Below are 24,760 nucleotides of genomic sequence, written 5' to 3' on the forward strand. Positions count from 1 at the left end.
GAACCTAGTCCTCCTGAACTCTCTGCGGTGAACTTTTCTGTGGTGAGTTCATCACTGTTTTGTGGGCCCCACGACACGTGGTGGCCCACAATTGGTCTGATTTTTTTTTTTTTTTAAATCAAACAAAAAAAAAGTTTTTAATGATAAAAAATTGAAAACTTGAACCCCAAATGAGGGTTCATTGATGTTCATGCTCTAAACACTACCCTAACCCAAACCATAAATACTAAATCCTAAATCTCAATCACTAAACTCAAATCCAAATATAAACTATAATATATATTTATAATATTTTAAACAAATTTAAAATCTGAAAATAGTATATAATATTCTGTAAAATTATACTATATATACTATATAAAATGAAAAGTAGAATAGATTTGTGAATTAAAATCATTTGTGTGGGTGTAATTAACAAAATGATAAAATTGAGTTTGTAAATCACTTGTGTCGGTTCGGTTAACGCATAAACCAATATTCAAATCAATGACACAACTTCAAAACATAATATGTGTTCATTCACTGTAAAATAAAGAGACTATATGGGTGGCCAGGTGGAGGAGGACAGGAAAGTGTCTTTATCAACTTTATCCAACGATGCCCAAAATATTCATATGTCTCTCGCTGCACGAGTCTCGTCTATTGCCGCATGCGTGTTGATGCACCGGTAACGCCGATGGCGGGTTTCAGATTCGGTGAAGCTTCCTGTTAGTAACCAAAAGAGTTGTTACAGACTGGCTTCTTCTACGGAAAGGTACTCAAGAAATAGTATCAATGGCGATGTAGATCAAATATGAGAGAAAGACAATTCACTTTCTACATAGTTACTAAACGAATTACTTTAAGAAACTATGTGTATCTCTAAGCGCCACAATTTGTGAGAGGTAAATATTATAATTTAATTTACCTTTTGCTTACCGGTTGCATCAGAGGATAAAAAAACTTTATTATAGAAAAGACACACAGTGTATAGGTATAATAAAACAATTAGCTATAGATTGAATTATTAAATTTTTGAACATCACGCAATGCAATTTTCCTTTATTTTATCGTTTTTAGTAGCACAAAATTCAAAATTTCAATCTTTGCTCGATCACTCATCATAACGTTCATTAGCTTTTTGGGAAAAGCAAATCTTTATATGTCAGGTGTTTTAAAGAATTGAATACGTTCGGTCACAGCGACAACACTCCAGTCCTACTACTCTCTCCGTATTATTTTAATTGTCATTTTAAATTTAAATATATAAATTAATAAAATATTTAATTTTATATATTTACTAAATAAAAACATATTATCAATACATCTAAACACATTTTAACCAATAGAAAAATAGATTAAATTATAAAGTCAATAAATGTTGTATTGAAATTATAATACGACACATATTTTGAATAGAAAATTTTACTCTACAACGAAAACTAAACTGAAATGAAGGAAGTATAATATATGCACATTTAAAGACCTATGGGAAATATTTTATCTGTATACGTATGATGACAATTTATACTATCGAATCTTTCGATAGTTTTTTTAATAATATATACATCATCTTTTTTTTAATTGTGACTGTAAAGCACAACTAGCAATATAATATGAATAGAAAAAAAAATTACTCTGGTTTTAACTGTTTCTATACTAGTCAAGTGGAATTTTTTTAAATTTTTTACTTTATTTACTATTCAGGAAAGAGTAAAAATTGTATGTGTTTTTAATTTTAGTTTGCAAGGAGAAAAAGTTTTTCGTTAGATATCAAGTTTTTTTCTTTTGCTATTTATTTTAACTATTACCTCTTATTTATTCTAATTTAATTTTTTACTATAAAAGCTAAAATATCCTAATAAATTATCAAATCCGAAAGCTAAATCGGTGGAACTGAATGGACACCATAGCAGAAAACTGAATTGAAGCACCACGTGCAACTTTACCGGCTATTATATTCATTGCTCTTGGAATATGTTGGATTGCAAAGTTGGAGAAGAATTTTTATTGTATTAAAATTCTTCTATTGGCGTAGTGAAAGTCATCCATTCCATCGGTGTAAGCACTATAATCACTGATTGAAAACAGTATGTTGCAAACACCACTTTCGTAATATATAGAGTCTTCATGATTTTATAGTCCAAATCAAAGGTTCATATTATGCATGTAAAGGTAATAGACTATTTCCAATATTTATAGTTTCCATTATATTATCAGAACGTTCTTTTGTACAAAACAACTTAACATAAATAAGATAACAAATGGATGATGTCTCGTAAAGCAATCTGATATATCCGAAATAAGCGGAATATGAAAAAAAAAAAAATTGACCAAAAAAGATAAAAAAAAATAATAAGGAAAATAGCAAAGCATTAAAACTTTTACGTGAACGTGTAAGAGAATGGGACACATACATAAGTGGAAAGTGACCAATCCCCAACACCTCATCTTCAAATCTATTTATTGTTTATTACTCCCTCCGTTTTTTAATATAAGTCATTTTAAAATTGTGCACATGAATTAAAAAAATCATTAATTTTTTATATTTTCTAAACAAACATCATTAATTATTTACTTAACCACAAATCAACCAATAATAAAATATAAGGTATATTATCATTGGTCATATAACATTAAGTGTTAATAAATTTTACATAGAAAACTGAAAACGTCATATAATTTGGAACATAAAAAATTTTCTAAAACGACTAATTATTTTCGTTTGGTTATACGTCTCCTTTTAAGATTTATTGATTGTAATCTTATTTTCAGCGCATTTATTACTTAATATTTCCATGTTTCTATTACTAATAATTTCTCATATTAAATAATATAATATTAATATGATTAATAACTAGTAATTTTTTTTATTTCTGCTTCTTAAATTTGGTAAAAAATAAAACAAATTGATAAAAATATTTTCTTTTTTAAAATTATGACGTATCAAAAAATCTACTTACGACTATGAAAATGAATGAATATATTAAAAAACGGAAGGGGTATCATTTTATATTATTGTTTTATTCAATAATTATTAGTATTATTGTCTTTCGCATAAAACAGCACTGCAACGATATAACAAAACAAATCGTATTAAATATATTTTGGCAGTAGTTTAGACTATTTTGTTAGACTAAAAAAACCATTTTAGTTGCCCGAGTACAGAAACAAAAATAAATATAGTTTCAAATGGGGATCCCTTTCAAATGCAACTTTCTAAAAGCTGAGTTTGATAGAGAGGATATGTACTTGGTGTAATTTATCATCTAACAGTTTATTAAAAATGGGATAATAATTAGTAAAAAGAAAATACTATAATATTGGGAAGTTAGGGCTGAGCTTCATCAATGCGTCACTTATCTCGTGAGAGTGAGACTTCTGGACGGACACGCCTCTGATGGAACCCACCTGCATTGCTTTTGGCCGGACCCTTTTTCATTTTATTATTATACTACCAAAGTAAAGAAGATGCAACAACCATCCCTCAAATCTATCTATTTTATTATCCTTTGAACTTTTTTTTTCAATAGAAATGTGCACACAACCAAATAACCAATCAATCATACACTAAATTTACCCATATTGAAAAAGTTAAAAACAATAGTTTTTTTTAAATAATGACTTAAATATGTTGGACAGAAAATAATCAGTAATACTGTAAAATATTAGAAGAATTATAAAAAATTATTCTCATATTCTTTATTACGAGTTGAACATTTCTCCATCACGTGATGTTCGATGTGAGTAACCGCATCTGAAGAGGCAATTGCCTTCTCAATGTCATATCCGTAATAACAGTCAAACTCGAGGGTTAAAAAGAACTCATGATAAATAAAGCTTGTGTCGCGCCACGAGGGATCTGAGACAACTCTGACACATTGAATGAAACTCTAACCGTTAGATCTCCATCCTCCGCGCCATCATACGAAATCGACGGTCGTCCAGATAAGTATAAAGCCCCTTGTGACGTAGACGATCACACCTCCATGCGTTACAGCTGGCAACTAATATTCCGAGCTGAATAACTTCGAGAAATGTGGCCGATTAACTCCTAGGGATAATCAATTCTACTTATCACTTCGCTAGCTTTTCTTCGAGTGATAGCTTACTCAACTTATCAACACCCAATTATCTGTCACCTTCTCTTATTAAAGTCTCCATTTCTGCAAGTGTTAATGTCCGTATTTATACCTCGAAGAGAGAGAGAGAGAAATAAGAGGAAGAAGCTTTATTTTTTCTTTCTTTCTTTGAGTCCAAAAATCAATCAATCTTCTTCTTCTTCTTCGTCGATCTCTTTCTTCCTTCATGGTAAGTAAAGCTTCGTCTCTGTTTTTATTTTCTCTCTACCCTTTATGGTAAAAAGAATCTCTTTCTAAAGCTATTTAATTCCATAGCCAATTCTAGGAAAGATTTTTAATTTTACTGATTTATCGTTATCTGCAGAGATGCGAAGTTTATGGATATATTTTTTTTCAGATAAAAGTATTGGTTTTTTAATTTAATACGAAACCTAGATTTGAGCGCGTTTGCCATTGTATATGTTGCAGATCTGGTGATAGTGTTTGGTGGTCTGAGTTGAAAAAAAGTCTCATGTCTTCTCTTAGTAGAGAGCTTGTGTTCCTGATCTTACAGTTTCTCGATGAAGAGAAGTTTAAAGAGACTGTTCACAAGTAAAATCTTGCCTCCTCATTCGATCTATTATTCTGCTAGCTCTTTGTGTTGGTTAATTAATGCTGATTGGTTTTGTTAATTAGGCTTGAACAAGAATCTGGATTTTTCTTCAACATGAAGTACTTTGAGGACGAGGTGCATAACGGGAACTGGGACGAGGTTGAGAAGTATCTCTCTGGTTTCACTAAAGTGGATGATAATAGATACTCTATGAAGATATTCTTCGAGATAAGAAAGCAGAAGTATCTCGAGGCTTTGGATAAGTAAGTAGTGATGGATGGAGCTTTGTTTTGTTAATAATAAAAGAAAAAATAGAGTTTTGATTTGTGGGGTTTTTTTTTTTTAAACTAGGCATGATCGTCCCAAGGCGGGGGAGATACTAGTGAAGGATTTGAAAGTGTTTTCAACTTTTAACGAGGAGCTTTTCAAAGAAATAACTCAGCTCTTGACGTTAGAGAACTTCAGGGAGAATGAACAGTTATCAAAGTATGGGGACACCAAGTCCGCAAGATCGATCATGTTGGTGGAACTCAAGAAGCTTATCGAGGCGAATCCTCTGTTCCGTGATAAACTGCAGTTTCCTACTCTTAGAAACTCGAGGCTGAGGACTCTTATCAACCAGAGGTTAATTAATTGCTGCTTTTGTCTTATTCACTTCAAGTTGTTGGCATCATCATCAAACTCATTACTTTTTTTTTTGTTAACTTGCAGCTTAAATTGGCAACATCAGCTTTGTAAAAACCCAAGGCCAAATCCGGATATAAAGACTCTTTTTGTTGATCATTCGTGTGGTCCTCCAAATGGTGCACGTGCTCCATCTCCTGTGAGCAATCCACTGCTTGGAGGGTTACCAAAAGCTGGAGGCTTTCCTCCTTTAGGCGCACACGGGGTAAGCTCTAGTCTCTATCTTTAGTTTTCACTTGCATTTCTCCTGAGGCTAAATATCTCTTATCTCTCCAGCCGTTTCAACCAACGGCCTCACCCGTTCCACCTCCTCTTGCTGGTTGGATGTCTAGTCCTTCCTCTGTCCCACATCCAGCTGTGTCTGCAGGACCCATTGCTCTTGGTGGTCCTTCTATCCCAGGTACTACTCCCTTATCAAATAAACTGTGTATGATCTACCAACCAGAGGTCATTAGCTCAACTGGAAAGGATAATGACTATTGTGTCAGAGGTCTCCAGTTCGAGTGACTGTTGGGACGAAACTAATATTACATGATGTGGTTTCGGAAAAAAAAAACTGTGTGTGATCTATGCATTGTGCTTACAATGGAGCTCATAATTTGGTGCAGCGGCATTGAAGCATCCGAGAACTCCTCCAACTAATCCTGCTTTAGACTACCCATCAGCAGAGTCTGAACATGTCTCGAAAAGAACAAGGCCTATGGGCATCTCTGACGAGGTTAATCTAGGTGTCAACATGTTACCAATGTCGTTTCCCGGGCAGGCGCATGGTCACAGTCCAGCTTTCAAAGCACCTGATGACTTGCCTAAGACGGTTGCACGAACTTTGACTCAGGGCTCATCTCCAATGAGCATGGATTTTCATCCAATCAAACAGACTCTGCTTCTAGGTCTGTCTCCTGCTCTGTTTGTCAGCTTTCATATAACAATATTCTAAATTGGATTACATTGTTCTACCAGTTGGTACTAATGTAGGAGATATCGGTCTGTGGGAAGTTGGTTCTCGTGAAAGATTTGTACAGAAGACCTTCAAAGTCTGGGATATAAGCAAATGTTCAATGCCCTTACAGGCTGCTCTGGTGAAAGAGCCTGTTGTATCTGTTAACCGTGTGATATGGAGCCCAGACGGTTCCTTGTTCGGTAAAAGAATCCACCTTTAAAGTAACATGTGCACAAGAATGAAACTATATAACTCTGCCCTATACGTTCTCTAATGCAGGAGTTGCTTACTCGAGACATATTGTACAACTATACTCTTATCATGGAGGTGAAGACATGAGGCAACACCTTGAGGTCTCATAACATTGACAAGCCTCCTCTTTTTTTTACATTCTTTTTTTTTTGTGCTGTGGAGATATTGTCTTGTTAATATTTGTGATTTTTCAGATTGATGCTCACGTTGGTGGTGTGAATGATATTTCCTTCTCGACTCCAAACAAGCAACTGTGTGTGATAACCTGCGGTGATGACAAAACCATCAAGGTCTGGGACGCTGCAACGGGTGTCAAAAGACATACTTTTGAAGGCCATGAAGCTCCTGTTTACTCTGTCTGTCCTCACTACAAGGAAAACATTCAAGTAAGCTTAATTAGCCATTGATCTCCCTTAAGGCTTCAAATGGGTGGGTTGACCATGTGTTGTCCGTCTCCAAATATAAAGTTGACCTGGATCACTGGTTTTTTTGCCAGTTTTATCGGGTTTTCTCAAATCCCGGTTTTAAACCGAACCGTACTCGGCTTCTTCAGCGAGTCAAGGTCAGACCGGTTCGACCTACCGGTCTGGTCCGGTTTTCAAAACCATGCTTTTGAGTTAAATCAAATTGAGGAAAAATAAGAGTTTTAGAGAAATTAATTTTTTTCACCAAAATCGCAATTTCGAATTTTCCAGACAAAACCGCAAAATGAGAATATAATACTTATTCAAAATGTAGATTCTCCCTCCCTTCCATTACATGTTATAGTTTTTTGACATTTTTTTTTTGTTTTCTTGTCTTCAAGTTCATATTTTCTACAGCGCTCGATGGGAAAATCAAGGCATGGTTGTATGATAACATGGGTTCTCGAGTTGACTACGATGCACCGGGTCGCTGGTGTACCACAATGGCTTACAGTGCGGATGGAACTAGGCTATTCTCTTGTGGGACGAGCAAAGATGGAGAGTCTTACATAGTTGAGTGGAATGAAAGCGAAGGAGCTGTTAAAAGAACTTATCAAGGCTTCCACAAGCGTTCTCTCGGTGTTGTGCAGTTTGACACGACTAAAAACCGTTATCTAGCTGCTGGTGATGACTTCTCCATCAAGTTCTGGGATATGGACAATGTGCAGCTTTTAACTGCCATTGATGGCGATGGAGGTCTCCAGGCAAGCCCGCGTATCCGGTTTAACAAGGAAGGCTCTCTCTTGGCTGTGTCTGGAAACGAGAATGTGATCAAGGTTATGGCAAACTCGGATGGTTTGAGACTGTTGCACACTTTCGAGAACGTTTCATCTGAATCCTCCAAGGTACAAAGCTTTAGATTACTTTACACGCAATTTGAAAAGTTTCTTTAACACTTCGTTTTCTACATTTGTAGCCTGCAATAAACAGTCTTGCAACGGCAGCTGCTGCTACGAGTGCTGCAGCAGATCGATCAGCCAATGTTGTTTCCATCCAAGCAATGGTAATTAAAGAACGTTTTTATTTGTTCTTTTACTTATTTCATCTTTCCATCATTCATCATCACCTCGCCTTTTTAAATAGAATGGAGATGCGAGGAATATGGTGGATGTGAAGCCAGTGATAACAGAGGAATCAAATGATAAGTCTAAGATATGGAAGCTTACTGAAGTCAGCGAGCCTTCTCAATGCAGGTCACTGAGACTCCCTGAGAATCTGAGAGTAGCTAAGGTATATCAGTTATACATTTTCTGATCAATGTACAGGCTGGCTATATATATATATATATGGTTTTTCTCATGGTTCTAAAAATCGGTCCGGGCAACAAATCGGTGCTATTCGAAACAAATTTTTTAAAATCCAATCGGTTTAAACCACCTTTCTAAATCAGTTTAAATCTTTTAAATTAAATAATAATGTTAGTAAAAATCTACAAATTTGTCTAATTTTGTTTTGTAAATCTAATTTTGATAATTTATCAAAATAATTTTATAAAACCCCAAAAGACTAAAATATCTTGTATAAAAGTAAAATATATATATTATAAATCAATACTTCATTAACACCTAGGTCCCGAATAATTTGCTTGGTAGCTAGTCCTCTACAAGACAGCTAGTTACCGTCTAGTAATTTCTTGAACATTGGTTTTCTTCTTTTTCTGATGATAAACTGATAAATTTTGCAGATATCAAGATTGATTTTCACCAATTCCGGAAACGCTATCTTGGCTTTGGCGTCAAACGCTATTCATCTTCTATGGAAATGGCAGAGGAATGAGCGCAACGCAACTGGAAAGGTAAACTTGACTGACTATCTCTAACTTTCTTGGTCCAATGGCAATAATGATAAATTGTCATTCATTCATGTAGGCTACAGCTTCTTTGCCACCTCAGCAATGGCAACCAGCAAGTGGGATCCTAATGACTAACGACGCAGCTGAAAACAACCCTGAGGAAGCTGTACCTTGTTTTGCTTTATCCAAGAATGATTCGTATGTAATGTCAGCCTCTGGAGGAAAGATCTCCTTATTTAACATGATGACGTTTAAGGTAATGTGGAAACACATATGTTTGATGTTTTGTGTTATGCATTTTGATTCACTGACTGATTGTTCTTGGCTCTGATAATGTGCTAGACGATGGCTACTTTTATGCCACCGCCGCCTGCTGCAACTTTTCTTGCTTTCCATCCTCAAGACAACAATATCATTGCTATCGGAATGGATGATAGTACTATTCAGATTTATAACGTCCGTGTTGATGAGGTAATGAATCAAAAATCTCCAGAGAAGAAGCAGTGTTTTGTATGTTTGATATGATTGTCAATATGTTTCCTTGTCTGCTTGTGCAGGTGAAGAGTAAGCTTAAAGGTCATTCAAAGAGAATAACTGGTCTTGCCTTCTCCAATGTGTTGAATGTGCTGGTTTCTTCTGGAGCTGATGCTCAGGTTCGAACCATCTTTTTTTGCTTTTTTGAGTATCAATGGGACAAGATCAACAGTCTGGTATGTTCTTCTTGTTGTTTCAGCTTTGTGTATGGAACACAGATGGATGGGAGAAGCAAAGAAGCAAGGTTCTGCCACTTCCACAGGGAAGACCAAACACTGCACCTTCAGACACGCGTGTTCAGTTCCACCAAGATCAAGCTCACTTCCTTGTCGTGCACGAGACGCAGCTTGCTATTTATGAAACAACCAAGCTCGAATGCATGAAACAGGTATCTCTCTCTCACACACACTGCAAGATCTGCAATGTAATAATGCATTTGATTAACGATTGTATTGACTTCTTTACAGTGGCCAGTGAGAGAATCGTCAGCTCCAATCACTCATGCCACCTTCTCATGTGATAGCCAATTGGTCTATGCGAGTTTTATGGATGCAACGATTTGTGTATTTAGCTCTGCTAATCTAAGGTTGCGTTGCCGAGTCAACCCTTCTGCGTATCTACCAGCTAGTCTCAGGTAAACAACAGAGGATTCTTGAATTTTTTTTTTCTTACATAGTAAATCTTGATGAAGCTTTGGTTTTTCTTTTTTTTTGCAGTAACTCGAACGTACATCCTCTGGTGATTGCGGCACATCCGCAAGAACCAAACATGTTTGCAGTTGGTCTCTCAGACGGAGGTGTTCATATATTCGAACCATTTGAGTCAGAAGGTAAATGGGGAGTGGCTCCACCTGCTGAGAATGGATCTGCAAATGGCGCGGTGGCTGCACCATCCGTTGGAGCCTCTGCTTCTGATCAGCCACAGAGATGATCTGATCATACCTACCTCTCTGATTCTCTTTCTTTCTGTTAAAGTCCTTTTTTAATCTTTTTGGTAGAAATATTTATGATCCAGAGATTACATGTTTAGTTGTAACATATATTCAGCGTAATTTAGTAGTAAAGTTTGTTTCTTGTGACAGAAACGTTTTTCATGGAGACGATATTTAGAATTTACATGGCATTTACAAGAGTGATTAGTTTATTTTGACGATACTTAAACAAACCAAAGAGATCCCAAAAGCTGATCACAAAGAAGAGCACTCTATTTTAAAATCGGATATGTCACTTCACTCTGTGCTCTCTTATTACCTGAATATGATAATGCACTGGCCATTGGTACAATTTTACCTGGGCGTTCAGTTTCAATTTGGGTATTTCGGTTTTTGATTTTTGATTTTCCAGTTCTAAAAGTTTAGGAATTGTTCGGTTATTTACGAAATTTAGTTTCGTTATTTCAATTTTTTAATCGGTTTGGATAACATTATTGAAAATCAACTAATATTCAAATAATTTTGGGTCTAATTTGATTCTGTCTTTTCGAATGATTTTGGATAATATTGAAAAAACCATCATATAATTCAGTTTTTTCAGATTTAATATCGTATTATTCAGATAAAATGTATTAATTAATTATAACAATTTTAAAATATTTCAGATGAAAAATATTTTGATAATTTTGAGTTTTTGGTATTTCAGTTTATAAATAATATTTTGAAGATATTTAGTTATTTAAAAACTAAACATAGTTGATATTTTTAGTATTTAATCTGAATTTTAAAAATTCAGATATCCATTCGGTTTTCAATTTAGTTTTTATTTTTAAATATAAGTTAGATTTAAAAACATTTTTACCGCACATGGTGCAGGAAAACACCTAGTCGTCTTTGATTCGCCTAGCATATGAGGTGACTATTATGATAAAATAAACTAGGTTTTTCGTAATATAACGAAAACATAAAATAAAGCAACAAAAAATAAATAAAAATAGTGTTTTATTTATTCTATTAAAACTGAAGTGCAAAATCATATTTACTTATTTTAAAATAATTTCTTACATATTTTCATTCACATTTAATTAATTCTAACTAATTCATTTATTGTTTTTCCTCATTAATTCGACATTATTTATTACAAAGTATACAACAAAATTTACATATTTTAAATGTTTTTATTACATCTTTATTTTTCACTCATTCTAACTATTTCATTAATTGTATTAACTATAAAAATTCTACATCTTTTATTTTACAGGTTAATCATAATAATTTCACAGGTTTGAATGACATTGATTCATTTGTGACAAAAATTCAATAACAATTTTTTTAATTTGTTTACAGTTAGGCACAAACATCTAAGTAGCCATTCGAGTAAGAATCATTTTTTGGATATCGGTTTTTTTGGTTTTTAAAATTAAACTATATTTGGATATTATAAATTTTTGGAAGGGTTCGAGTCGGATCTTTCCGAGTCCGGGTAGGTTCGTAGAACCCTAAAAATATCACAATAACCTATGTGTTTAAAAATGTCATCAAAAATTTATTAAAAAAGGTAAAAATCATAACCCATGCTAGCCGCGCGAACATGTGGATCAAGCTCTAATTATAAATAGAGTCATTTACACTTTAAGTCATTTTGCACTTTTTATTACATTTTAGAACACATTTTACTACTGAGCTAGTTTTGCACACGTTCCCACACATTTAACCCTAGAAAATTCCAAAACATCCTTCTTCCTTTTTCCTTTCTCTTTTCTCGTTTGTCTTTTGTTTTTCTCTTCCTCTCTATTGACAGCGGAAGAATAAATAAATCAGTGAGGGTGTCGGGACCGGGGGACCACCGACCTGAGTGGGCGTGTACCGGATTGAAAGATGAGACCTTTGGGAACTTAATGACGGTGGCAGAGATGACTGTGGGAGGAACGACATATAAAGGATTAGTGGTAATGGAGACGGAGGACTGGAGGTGATGATGGAGAGGATGAAGTCGATAAGTATAAGGAGTCAGATACTAAATTTCGATGAAGTTATGAAAGAGACGGAGCGTAAATAGATTACACAATCGGAAGATTGGAGTGACGAAGTCTGTGAGGATTCAGAATCTGCTTCTTCGAGTTACATGTTTAATTTTATTTGTTATGATCATCATGAGGATATGCTTGTTGCTTCGAAACAGCTTCGTGGTCCCGACGCCATCACTGGTTTATTTAATCGTGAGGATTGAATTCAGCTTCGTGGTCCCGACGTCATCACTGGTTTCTTTAATCGTCCGCCGTCAACAGAGAGAAAATAATGATTTTACGATTAAATTTTATAATTTTCTAAAAAAATTGTATGCATTTTTGAAAATTTTAGTTATAAAATTGTATAATTTAAAAATATATAATTAAATTATATTTCGAAATTTATAATGTCATATTTGAATATATTTATTTTAATGATGATTTATGAGTTTCACATTCTAAAAAAATTTCCAAAAATATAAATTGACATTAAATGTAATATATGAATTATTACCATATTTTAAAAAGTTTACCAAAAATATAAATTAACATAAAATGCAATTGTACATGTCATATTAAGCTATAAGACATGTCATCAATTTCAGTAGCCATGTCATATTTGTTTTGTGAAATTGATTGTACAAAGGAAGTTTGGCAAAATCACTTGCAAATACGGTTTGGTTTGGGAAAAATGTGCTACATTAGTCTGATAATTACACAGAGCAAATGATTACCAACTTTTCATGACCAAGATGAACACAAACACACGATTCTTTCCAAAAACGATATAGCTTTCTTTTTATTCAGAAACAAACACAAACAACATTGGAGTTTAAGAAGATGATGATGATGATGACTCCTCTTTCACGCGAACAACACCGTCGTTAAGCAACTTCTGCTCTGTTTTCTTCCCCTCCCCACCACCAAACATCTGCTTCCTATAAACCTGATGCAACCTCCCAAACAACTCCTTCTTAATAGACTCAAACGCCATATCCAACCTCTCCAACTGCTCAAGCGCGTTCTGGTTATACATAAACAAACCATAGTAAAGCTCAAAGCTATCACTGGACGTGTTCTCCACCAAATCAAGCAACGTCTCGTAACCTTTGGTATTAATGGGAGAAGACTCGACACCAAACTTCTCCAACACCCTCCCCATGGTATGCGTCACGAACTGGGACCCAGCCGCGTGCTTGTCGTGCTCCTCGCAGCTCATCTCCACCATCCTACAACCTTCGCTCTCGAACACCTTGAGAAACTTGTCGCACCTCTCGTGCCGAGAATCCTCCCCTCCGATCCTCACCTTGTCGTAGACGAAAGGGAGGCCGGACCAGGAGTGCTTGCCGCTCTCCGGTCCGAACATCGGGTGAGTGCAGAGGATGTCGAACTCCTTGGGGAGGTACTTGAGGAAGAGGGTCTTGGGGAACTCTTTGACGGAGAGGACGTCGACGAAGAGCGTGCTGCGGCGGAGGCGCTGGAAGGGGAACGATCGGAGGACGGATTCGGTGGAGAGGATGGAGGTGCAGAGGAGGACGACGTCGGGGTGCTGCTCGCAGAGGTCGTGGGGGTTGTGGAAGAAGCGGGCGCCGATTGAGGAGGCGGCGGAGGAGTAATCGGAGCGGGAGTGGGTGATTAGGTCGTGGCCGTGGCGGACTAGGGTTTTGGAGAGGAACTGGCCGAAGTTGCCGAAGCCTAGGACGGCGATTTTGAGGGCGGAGGATTTGCGGTACTCGGATTTGAGCTGGGTCTCGTAGTCGAAGATCTGGGCGGCGTCGATGGCGCGGATGCGGAGGGATCTCGGCGGAGAAATGGCGATAGCGGGTGGGTTCCGGCGGAGATTGGGGGGAGAGAAGAGGGGCTTCGTGGGAGAGAAATGGAGTAGCATTGTGTGGTGCCGGTGGTGGTGGTGGAGAAGAGATTTGTGGTGATTTGAGGAGTGTGTATGCAAAGCAACAACTTGTGGAAGAAGAAGAGAAGCGATATGAGGAGAGGAGGAAGACGATCGAATCTGATGAATACCACAACCACAAGGACCGTCAAGTAAATTAAAATAATTTGTCATCAAGTTGAATTATGCTTCCCACGTTTTTTCACTTTTCTGTATTAAACCCTCGTATAACATTATAATTAGAAAAACCCCCACAAGTTCTCTTTTCTAACTCTTATCCCCTCGAATCAAGAGTTCCAACTCTGTCTTCCCAAACGAAATAAGCTCTCAAGTTATAGCAGATGATGTGTTTTTGTTGTTTGTGAGTGAGGAGGTGGATAAATTTTGTGGCTTTGGTGAAATATGATCCTGTGATCCACACTCTCTTGCCACTGACGATGAAAGGAGAGTGTGTTGATGCTATGGAGGATGAGATGTTTAGGCTAACGAGCAAAGATGGGAATCTTGCTGTGGAATGGACGATGCAGTTGGAGCAAGACCCTGTTCAGATACTTGATGCAGTTATGCCTTTGTATTTGAACAGTCGGATTCTAAGAGCATTGCAGGAGTCATTAGCGACTGTCGACTGAGCTCGCTTCCAGGATGAGTGCCACGTGTAGTGCGACTGATAATGCTCTTGAACGGAAGAGGAATATGACGGTGACGGTGGCTTACAAACGGGAGAGACAGGCCAGGATGACTGGGGAGCTGATGGAGAGTGTGGCTGGATACGACGGTGTTAGTTAGAAACCAAAGTTGTTTCTAACCATCTAGTGTATGTGTAATAATGTTATGAAAGAAGACGAAGACGAAAAAAGTAAAAGAAGCAGAGCAGGCAGAACCTCAACAACTAAAAAAACAAGTCTCAAATACTTGGTGGATTTCTAAATTCTAGACAGCACAAAAAGTGATAAGAGAGAGAGAAACATCATTCGGTTGGTTCTTTAAATGAGCTCTCATCAACAAAAACAGGTTTTGTTTAACCACCTACGCAAAACGAAAATAAGAATGGTAAGAAAGAAGATCTCCATCATCTTCATCTTCTTCATCATCATCATCATCATGATCATCTTCTTCTTCTTTCACTCAGGGATGAGTTTAGAGGTACTTGAAAAGGATACCACCGTGAGTGGCAAAGAAGGGAGCAAACACAAGAGACTCAACAGCCATGAGCTTGATCAGAATGTTCAACGAAGGTCCTGAGGTATCCTTCAACGGGTCTCCAATGGTGTCACCTATAACAGCTGCCTTGTGTGGCTCTGAACCCTTTGGTCCTAGACTCTTTGCGTGTTCCGACACACCAGCCTGAAAAAAAACAAATCTCAATGCTTAAGGATTTTGATTCTCATCTCTTAAAAAATGGTTTGATAAATCAGTTCTGTACCTCAATGTATTTCTTGGCGTTGTCCCAGGCACCACCAGTGTTAGATGCAGAGATGGCAATCTATTTATATAAAACAAGAACGTCGATGAGCATAAGTTATTCACAAGAGAACTAAGAAGAGAATATATATACCTGAACACCGGAAACAAGGGATCCGGCGAGAACACCAGAGAGGGTCTCAACACCAAAGAAGAAACCAACAATGAGAGGAGTGAGCATGACAAGGCAACCAGGAGGAATCATTTCCTTAATAGAAGCATCGGTGGAGATCTTGACGCATGTGGCGTAGTCAGGCTTTGCGGTACCTTCCATGAGTCCAGGTATGGTGTTGAACTGCCTGCGAACTTCTTCAACCATCTTAAGCGCTGCACTTCCCACACTCTTCATCGTCATTGCCGAGAACCAGTAAGGAAGCATGGCGCCGACAAGCAGACCAATGATCACCTTTGGGGTCAAAACATCAACGGTGTGGACTCCTGCACGGCTCACGAAGGCACCGAACAAAGCCAAGGAGACCAACGCAGCAGAGCCAATAGCAAATCCCTATACACAAAAAAAAAAAATCAGAATCACATCAAAAGCAAAGGCATGGTTTAAAGCCACGAACCTTTCCAATAGCGGCAGTGGTGTTTCCAGCTGCGTCAAGAGCATCGGTTCTTTCGCGGATGCGGTGGCTCATTCCAGCCATTTCAGCAATACCACCAGCATTGTCACTGATGGGACCGTAAGCATCGATTGCCAAACCAGTGGCGATGGTGCTGAGCATCCCTAGAGCGGCAACGGCAACACCATACATAGCAGCAAAGCTGAAGCTAACGAAGATACTGATAGCAATGGCGAAGATTGGAATGATGACTGATTTGTAACCAAGAGCCAGTCCAAATATGACATTGGTGGCAGCACCAGTTCTGCATGAATCTGCAACATCTTGCACAGGGCTGCAAAAACAAATACGGGAACATCAGAGTTGTCCTAACAGTGAAGAATGATAGTAATTAGGCCTGCATATTTTGTCTGCACCGAACCAGCCGAACCGAACCGATTTTCAGTTTTCGGTTTGGTTAGTTCGGTTAACCAAAAATACCTGAAATTAATCGAACCTAACTAACCAAATTTAACCGAAAACCCGAAAATATCCTACTTTTCAAATTATACCGAATTTTAACCGAAAACAAAAAGTGTTATTTTCAGAAATTATGTTTAAAAACCAAAAACCAAACCGAAACGATTTTTTGGTTCACTATGGTGGGATTGTGGTCAAACGGTATAAACCGAAACCGAAATAACCGAATGCCTAATAGTAATGGTGAAAGTAGTTTCTTACCTGTAGGCGTTGCTAGTGTAGTACTCAGTGACGAAACCAATAATGAGTCCAGCCCAAAGACCAACACAAACACACAGGAATAGCTGCCTGCAATCCAAAAATTGTACACCGTAATTAGAATCTTACACCGTAGACAAAAAGCAACCACACAAAAGAAGGATCATCATTACCAGTTCTGCACGACTTTTTGTGTTCCAAAGTTGAAGATGGTGAAGGAAGAAGGCAAGCCAACCCATGATACAACAGCGATTCCAACGGTCATGATAGCAGTTGAGATGATGAGCTGGTTCTTCAACGCTGGCTCAATCTCCTTAACAGCCTTAATCTCAAAGAAGTCAGTGGCGAAGAGGGTCGTGATCAAACAAACCAAGATACCCATTGAACTGATGAGCAGTGGGTAGCACATGGCAGTGAAATCGTGGTTGATACCAAAGGAAGAGATCGAAGCAACGACAAGGGCAGCACATGACGCTTCAGCGTATGACCCAAAGAGATCAGATCCCATACCAGCAATGTCACCAACATTGTCACCCACATTATCAGCAATAACCTATAACACAACCAACAAAAAATCAAGTCAAAAACTTATAAATAAATAAATAAAAAAAGTAAAAGATCATATATGTACTTACAGCTGGGTTTCTTGGATCGTCTTCTGGAATATTCCTCTCGATTTTACCGACAAGATCAGCACCAACATCAGCAGCTTTAGTGTAGATCCCACCACCAACACGTCCAAAGAGAGCCATGGAAGATCCACCAAGCCCGTAGCCAGTGATAGCCTCAAAAAGACCTTCCCAGTCATCTCCGTAATAGATCTTAAACACGTTAATGGTAATGTACAGCACCAAGAGACCACTAGCGGCGAGAAGGAAACCCATCACAGCCCCTGACCTGAACGCAACGATGAAGGCCTTTCCGACACCTTTCCTGGCCTCCAAGGTGGTTCTAGCGTTAGCGTAGGTAGCAATCTTCATGCCGAGGAAGCCAGAGAGAACGGAGGTGACCGCACCGAGGATGAAAGCAATGGTGCTGAAAGCTGCGGTGGCCAACGCAGGCTTGCAGGTTTTGGTGGAGTCGTAGGTGCAAGGCTTGCTCTCTGTGCTAAATCCCTCGACGGAGCCGAGGAAAACGAAGATGATAGCGGCGAAGAACACCATGAAGACACCAACGTATTGGTATTCCGTGAATAGGAATGAAGTTGCACCTGTCCCCAAACACACAACAAATCAGATCCTCACTTTTCAGACAAGACTAGATTCCAAAACACATCAGATTAAAAGATTACTAAACTAGTAGTAGTTTAACGTCCTTATCAATACAGTAAAACAACCTTCAATCTAAGTCTGAATCCAAACATAGCCAGATCTAGGACAACGACCGTGAGATCTGAACAGAGTTTGACGAGATCTTACCTTCAGATATAGCTGTCTGAATCTCAGCGCACTTAGCGACGACGCTCTGGTCGTTAACACCTTCCTCTTCCTCGATGAGGTAATCATCGTAGCCATTCTTAGCACCGCCAGAAGACGAGGATGCGCCTTGGTCGCCGGAGACCTTCACGCGAGAGACGATGAACCATTGGAAGAGCGAGAAAACGATGCCGACCACCGCGCAAACAGGGATGAGGATCTCCGTCCAGAGCTCCGGGAGAAAAGCTGACGCCACCATTCTCTCCGTACAAAACGATAAGAGAGACAACAAACAACACAGAGTTGAGATGAGATGAGATGATTCGATGGAAGATGAAATGAGGATATCGTGTCGTTTTATAACACTGCCTCTCCCTTCTCTTGGATGCTCTATTCAAAATCCGGTACGGTTAGTTGCACCGTTCTTTACGCTGCACCCTTAACGCTTGCTTTCATCTTGGCCGTTGATTTTAGGGCTTAAGAGACGAGGTGCGTGTGCGTTACTGCGTTGATGTCCGTCCGATCGTGGAGTACAGGATTAGCGCTCAGCTGATTTTGTAGTCAATCGTCTACGTGGTGTACATTAATTAGTTTGCTTTTTTTACACTTATTGGAATTAATTAGTTAGGTGGAGATTATGTTTATCCATGGTATATTCGAGTATTTATAGAGAGTGATTGTATTTATACTAAGGAAGTATATCATTAAATCCTCGTCATCAATTTCAACCAGTGATTCAGTGTACAGTCAGATATGGATTAAATTAAAATCATTTGAACATTTTTTTGTCATATTTGATATAAAAAAATTTGTCAGCAAAATCATTTTGTTGTTATTTATAACTAGGATTAAATGGAAATACATAGTCAATATTTCAGTTTTGAAAGAATAATGAACTTTATTTTGAAATACATGTAATTTAATGAATAATCTTATGATTAGTATGTTGATTTTTTGTGTTTTGGATTCAACTTACTTTTTAGTACGACATACTATTTTTTTTTAAATTACAGATTTTTAAAATGTACATTTTTCATTTTTAATAGATGATATTTTAGAAATAAACAAACAAATTAAAAAAAAATCTTTACATTTTCTAAACAAAAATATCATTAAACATTTATCTAATTGAAATTTAACCAATAATAAAATAAATTGTATAATATCATTAGTCATATAATATAAATTATTAATAAATTTTATATTAAAAATATAAAACGTAATTTAATTTGGAACCAAAAAAAATCCAAAACGTCCTATATTTAGCAGTGAGTACAAGATCATGAATTAAAATTTAGAATTTATAAAAGTAAAATTTAAATATTTTTACCAAAAAGTAATAAATATATTTTAAAACTCGTATTCGTGTTATGGGAATCGGTCCTATAGTGGTACAGTGTACTTTAGCAACTTGATTCGACGTTATACTAAGCTCATGTTGGCAACAGGTTCGATTAGGTTTGGATTCCAAAACTTCTATTAGGTTCGTCTCATCTTCAGACGAAAGAGAACGGGTACAGCAAGGTACGGTGCACTCTACTGTATGTGGACATTTCCGCCAAAGAATAAGAGCTGTGAGAGGATATAGCGGAGGCCTTTTCGAGCGGCTACGTATTTATTTATGTGTATTGAATGGTGTGCAACTTTCCAGTCGGATAAATACTCTTTCTAAAAAAGAAATATCTTTATTAACTTTTGTATTTTTGTGGAGCATTAATTATTTTTCTTGTACCAGTGAGTAGTGACCACTCATGCTCATCTTTTGTTCCCCTTTGCATGTTGCTAACGAATATGGGAAAATTACCAAGTGATAAAATCTTTCCGAGTTATCTGGCCAACATTAGGACATTTACCTTTCAATCACGATTTAGTTTCCTTTATTTATAAATTATATAATCATAAATATGGGATAGGTTATCAATCGTGATGGGATGTAAACGTAGAACTCAAACCAGTCTCAGCTAATTAAAGTAACAATAATTGAATTAGAAAGGAAGTGAATGATTTTACACGGTAACATAATGTGGACTTCCCATGATTATTATGATTAGGAGTGATCGTCGGCGCTATTGCAACTATAATGTTTTTCTAATTAAGGCAAGCTCACCAAAGTTCGGTGACATCTCAACGAGTATAAATGGTGACCGGAGAATGACGGGGAATAATGCATTCCCTAATGTTTCTATAAAAAATCATCATTGACAAGGAATAATAATTTCCTCTCATTCCCTCTCGTTCCTTTTTTTGTAGAGAATTAAAAGACAAAACTATTCCTTGTTAAATTTGAGAAGGAACAACCATTCATTTTCATTCCTGCTATTTTTTTCCCGTATATTCTTTTTCTGTTTGTTCTTCTTGTTTCCCGAATGGTCACCAGTCATACCCATCGTTTATATTGACAATGCCATAAAATGGTTGTACGTCTATCTTATTAAAAACATCGTGGATATATCCATAAAAATGATCTCGTGGTTAAGAAGAAAAAAATAAAGATCTATTTATTAAAATGAAGAACACTTTGTTTTATTAAAATGAGTGACGGATGGGTCATTTGTTTATAGGTAAAATGTTGAATGGTGGTTTGTGATTTATTGATGTGAATTATATGATAAAGAATACGTGGCCCTTGCATGATTATTGGAGAGTTCTTAGGGTAGAGTTTTTAGCGGAATATAAGAATCCGTCTCTTAACTTTTAACTACAAAAGCTAAGAACCGGCTCTTAAAACTCTTATTTAAAAACTAGTTAGTTTTTTAGTTAAAAGTTAAGAGACAGATTCTTATATTCCGTTAAGAACCCCACCCTAAGAACCCCCGATAATCATGCTCTAATTTATTCTTTTATCACAAAGTGGTGTCAGATACTTTTATGGTATCTAGAAATATAATAAAGAATTTGCAAAATATAACTCAAAACTTAATTTTAAATGCAAAACTATATCAAAACTTAAATCAAATGCAAAACTAAACTAAAAGCCTTGTGAAATTACAGTCAGTTCTTTGTGGCCAAACAAAAATACAGTTACGAATATAGCTCCGGAAAGTCGTCTGAATCTTGTGAGATGTTATAAGTCATAGCGTTGAGATTTCACCTTGGCTTCCTCTTCCTCATGAACTCTGATGGAACTTCCAAATAAATAGTAATTTATTTTTCAGAAAAAGTACTTCAGTTAATAACTCATATGTATTAGTCTAAATAGTTATCACGAAATAGTTTGACTGTTTATATAAACAACTGAATAAGAAAAAAAAAGTTAAACATTAATATGATTACCGAACAATAATTAGAAAAAAACGAGTCAAACAAATCTAACCAATTTTTATGGATCCCCATGCAAGACGCATTGCTAGTTTACATACTTCTATCTATAAATTAATCTAAATAGAAATTACACCAAAAACGAGTAAATGTAATATTCAAAAGAAATAATAATAAACGTGCTGGTATCGTAAGAGAACAATATGTCGCGTCATCACAGTTTGCTATCTTTTGTATCATCTTGATTGCTTTATTTTATCTTCATGAATGTATGTATTTATAAAAGTTTTACTTTGTTCATCATCTATTTTTTTTCACAATTGCAATCACATGATAATATCATTAATAATTATTTTTTCCTCCGAATGATATTGTTGTTACTTTTTTTTGTTTTTGAAGCGGGCCCTGCAGCTAAGAAACAAGTGCATGCAAATAATATGCCCAGTGCGCCTAAAACATTTACCCAGATGTATTTGTTGTATCATCCCTAAATCTATTCATGCGCCCAAGTGTTACTCTAAGGAAGAAGACTGTAAGCGCAAGTGCAACTTATTATAAGTTATCTCGAGCACTTACATAAATGATTTTAAAACAAATTATGAATAACCTTTTTTTTCTGCGACAACCCTAAGTCAACATCGTGATTCAATCGACGGCTCTACCGTCGCTGCTGTACAGAGTTTCTAGAGGATGGGACTCCTAAGGTTCGCATTCCTCGCGATGTACTCCTTGAAGGTCTGGAAAATCAAAAGGAATTTGTTTTAGGACAATTATATAGATGCTCTTCCCCTCCTAATGGATTGGTTCAGTCTGGTGGTGAATAGGATTTGGGGAACAAGATGTCGTATTTACACTCGCCAGTTAGGAGATTCCTCCTTTCTCTTCCACATTCCAGATGAGGTTACTCGTAAATGGGTAACACAGAGAGGAATTTGGCATGTTGATGATTGTATTTTGTTTGTGTCTGCTTGGAATCCTGCTGGAACTCTAGCTCTGCTTGAAATTACAACTATTCCGGTTTGGCTCACCTTGAAGAATATTCCGCATCAACTTTACTCCAAAAAGGGAATAAGCTGGATAGCTTCAGGTATAGGTGCTCCAATGCTCACTAGTAAGCCATGGCTGGACACTGAGGTAAATGTCCCTACACCTCCCAGACAATCTGCCTCAATAGCGACTGAGACTACCCATGCTGTAAGTTCTCCAAAAGTTGTCTCCAAAACTTCAAAAGCTCCTTCATCTGAAACAGATTGCATGTCAGAAAAGGCACAATTGACCCCCAATTCTGGTTACAACGAGACCTCCACTTCGACAACATCTGTTTCACATACTGTCTCTGCTCCTCTAGACTTCATTAATGCAGGTTCACTTTCACCCTCTCCAGCAATGGATTTGAAATGTGAGACCACATTAGGTGACCATGGAGATAAGATCAAGCAAGCAATTAGGTGAAGCATCAAGCTCAAACAGATTTGCAAACCTAGCCATGTTGGAAGAGGAAATAGAGACTGAAATTGTATCCTCCCCCACTCATTCTCTGGCCCAAACAGTCAACACTAACTCACCTTTTGTCTTCAACTCCTCATTGCCGTCATCTCCAGCTTCAGTGTCAGATCCTCTTATTCTTAATTCGCAAGTGCCAGATGAATTTGGTTTCACTTTGGCGGTGAATTCAAGATGTAGTTCGGATATGGCTCATAGATCGCGTGGAGGTCGTTGCTTAAAGCCTTCTCAGAAACTAAAGGATATGGAGTGGTTTACATTCGGTAAGAAAGGAAGGCGTGGAAGAGGTGGTACTGCTCATCATCGTTCTTCCAGCTAAGACTCAAATACCATTGAGTTCTTCATCTTCTCGTTCCTTCTTTTATAACTATGTTAAGCTTTGCGTGCAATTTGTTTTACTTCTATTCTGAACACTATGGCAGAGTCATTCTCTTGTATCTTTCTAGTATTTAATAGTAAGCCATTTTTCAAAAAAAAAATAATAATAATCTTTTTATTTAATACCTCATAATATCTACCTTCGTTTTATATGATTAATACAAACTTATTTGGAGCCCAACAAATATAATTATGTCCATTGTAATGCACACTAGTTAAATCTATTTTCTTCCTTTTCTTTTGGATTTGCTATTAATTTCTAAAAAATATTTCTTCTGGTTAATAACTAAATATAAGTTTTATAACTTAATAGTTTTTAATGGTAAATGGTATAATTTTTCTATGTTCTTCTACACCGTATCACTACCACTTGTGAGTAAGGAAACAAATAAAAAAATCTATTTTTTTTTTTATTATATGTCTGAAAACAACGATAATTCTTTATATCAGTCTCATTTATGTATTTTTATTTTCTACCGATCACGTCGAATATCTTAGTACAACTGGGATTAAAATTCAAAAAGCAAAGTATAGATAAAAATGGTAATCTTATACCATCCATGCTTTTATATATAATTTTGATGATTGATCTAACCTTTATGACAACTTAGGACGAAAAACCTTTATGACAACTTTTATTCTCCAATATTTTTGATGGAAATCTTAGCCACAGGCCCACAAAGTATGTCGTTTCATAATTTTCTTCACCTTGTAAAAACATGAATGCTAATATACTTATTCCCATGTGGAATTAAGGTGATTTCACCCAGCCTTAGTTTTAGGACATGATAGTTTTAAACACAGCGATTAATGTTGTCGATTACAAATAGTTGTCGTCTCAAGTGTTAATAAGTATATTATACAACTTCGAGCCCCGGCCACAGCGGATTTAACATCCTTTCCGCTGGGGCGCTGGACCCCCTACGGAAGGATAGTTGGGAATGTGGCTGCCCAGATACCAGAGTTATAAAAAAAAAAAAAAAGTATATTATACAACCATTTCAACAATTAGTTGAAATTAGTGTATTTCCAGGATATTTTTAACTAATTAAATAGCATATACAATACAGTTTATTAATAAATTAATAATAGACTAATTTTCTGACATCTATCATTTTTTTTTTGTCATCAAAAACAGATTCATACTGACTCTGTGAACCACACCGGGAGATCCTGATCCATGTGAACGACGAAAGACGGTTGTTTCCTGACACTGCGTGCTAGGCTATCTACCGTTGAATTTTGCGTCCTTAGTACATAGATGATCTCTGATCTAATGAAACTCTCTCTCAGTTTCTTGATATCTTCCAAA

General features: G+C 36.7%; 3 protein-coding genes across 3 annotated transcripts; 1 reads left to right on the plus strand and 2 right to left on the minus strand.

The window, feature by feature from the left end:
* Positions 1-4,168: 4,168 nt before the first annotated feature.
* Positions 4,169-10,434, plus strand: LOC106312034 (protein TOPLESS-like). The gene is made up of 20 exons (XM_013749403.1): positions 4,169-4,290; positions 4,530-4,652; positions 4,737-4,916; positions 5,005-5,277; positions 5,365-5,542; positions 5,614-5,737; positions 5,946-6,227; positions 6,298-6,477; positions 6,557-6,630; positions 6,724-6,915; positions 7,335-7,838; positions 7,910-7,996; positions 8,077-8,223; positions 8,678-8,788; positions 8,862-9,041; positions 9,128-9,256; positions 9,343-9,438; positions 9,519-9,707; positions 9,787-9,953; positions 10,036-10,434. The coding sequence occupies exons 2-20, from the start codon at positions 4,573-4,575 to the stop codon at positions 10,247-10,249; spliced, it is 3,387 nt and encodes a 1,128-aa protein (XP_013604857.1). The 5' UTR covers positions 4,169-4,290; positions 4,530-4,572; the 3' UTR covers positions 10,250-10,434.
* A 2,485-nt stretch (positions 10,435-12,919) lies between these two features.
* LOC106311520 (arogenate dehydrogenase 2, chloroplastic) lies at positions 12,920-14,841 on the minus strand. Its single transcript, XM_013748708.1, has one exon. It carries the CDS (start codon positions 14,322-14,324, stop codon positions 13,092-13,094), a length of 1,233 nt encoding a protein of 410 aa, XP_013604162.1. The 5' UTR covers positions 14,325-14,841; the 3' UTR covers positions 12,920-13,091.
* A 166-nt stretch (positions 14,842-15,007) lies between these two features.
* On the minus strand, positions 15,008-18,649 carry LOC106311519 (pyrophosphate-energized vacuolar membrane proton pump 1-like). The gene is made up of 8 exons (XM_013748707.1): positions 18,313-18,649; positions 17,530-18,104; positions 17,068-17,447; positions 16,898-16,984; positions 16,181-16,511; positions 15,706-16,116; positions 15,574-15,633; positions 15,008-15,494 (listed from the first exon to the last, which is right to left on the minus strand). The coding sequence occupies exons 1-8, from the start codon at positions 18,566-18,568 to the stop codon at positions 15,288-15,290; spliced, it is 2,307 nt and encodes a 768-aa protein (XP_013604161.1). The 5' UTR covers positions 18,569-18,649; the 3' UTR covers positions 15,008-15,287.
* Between the last annotated feature and the right edge of the window lie 6,111 nt (positions 18,650-24,760).

This window comes from Brassica oleracea, chromosome C8, assembly GCF_000695525.1.
Source record: "Brassica oleracea var. oleracea cultivar TO1000 chromosome C8, BOL, whole genome shotgun sequence".
Classification (NCBI taxonomy): Eukaryota; Viridiplantae; Streptophyta; class Magnoliopsida; order Brassicales; family Brassicaceae; genus Brassica; species Brassica oleracea.

What these genes read in the sequence shown, in the direction of transcription:
- LOC106312034 (XM_013749403.1), top strand. Translation starts at nt 4,573, where the DNA reads ATGTCTTCTCTTAGTAGAGAGCTTGTGTTCCTGATCTTACAGTTTCTC. An exon ending in AGCTCGAATGCATGAAACAG is followed by an intron (nt 9,708 to 9,786) that starts GTATCTCTCTCT and finishes ACTTCTTTACAG; the next exon opens with TGGCCAGTGAGAGAATCGTC. An exon ending in TATCTACCAGCTAGTCTCAG is followed by an intron (nt 9,954 to 10,035) that starts GTAAACAACAGA and finishes TTTTTTTTGCAG; the next exon opens with TAACTCGAACGTACATCCTC.
- LOC106311520 (XM_013748708.1), bottom strand. Translation starts at nt 14,324, where the DNA reads ATGACAAATTATTTTAATTTACTTGACGGTCCTTGTGGTTGTGGTATT.
- LOC106311519 (XM_013748707.1), bottom strand. Translation starts at nt 18,568, where the DNA reads ATGGTGGCGTCAGCTTTTCTCCCGGAGCTCTGGACGGAGATCCTCATC. An exon ending in ACGATCCAAGAAACCCAGCT is followed by an intron (nt 17,448 to 17,529) that starts GTAAGTACATAT and finishes GTTGTGTTATAG; the next exon opens with GTTATTGCTGATAATGTGGG. An exon ending in CCACTGCCGCTATTGGAAAG is followed by an intron (nt 16,117 to 16,180) that starts GTTCGTGGCTTT and finishes TTTTGTGTATAG; the next exon opens with GGATTTGCTATTGGCTCTGC.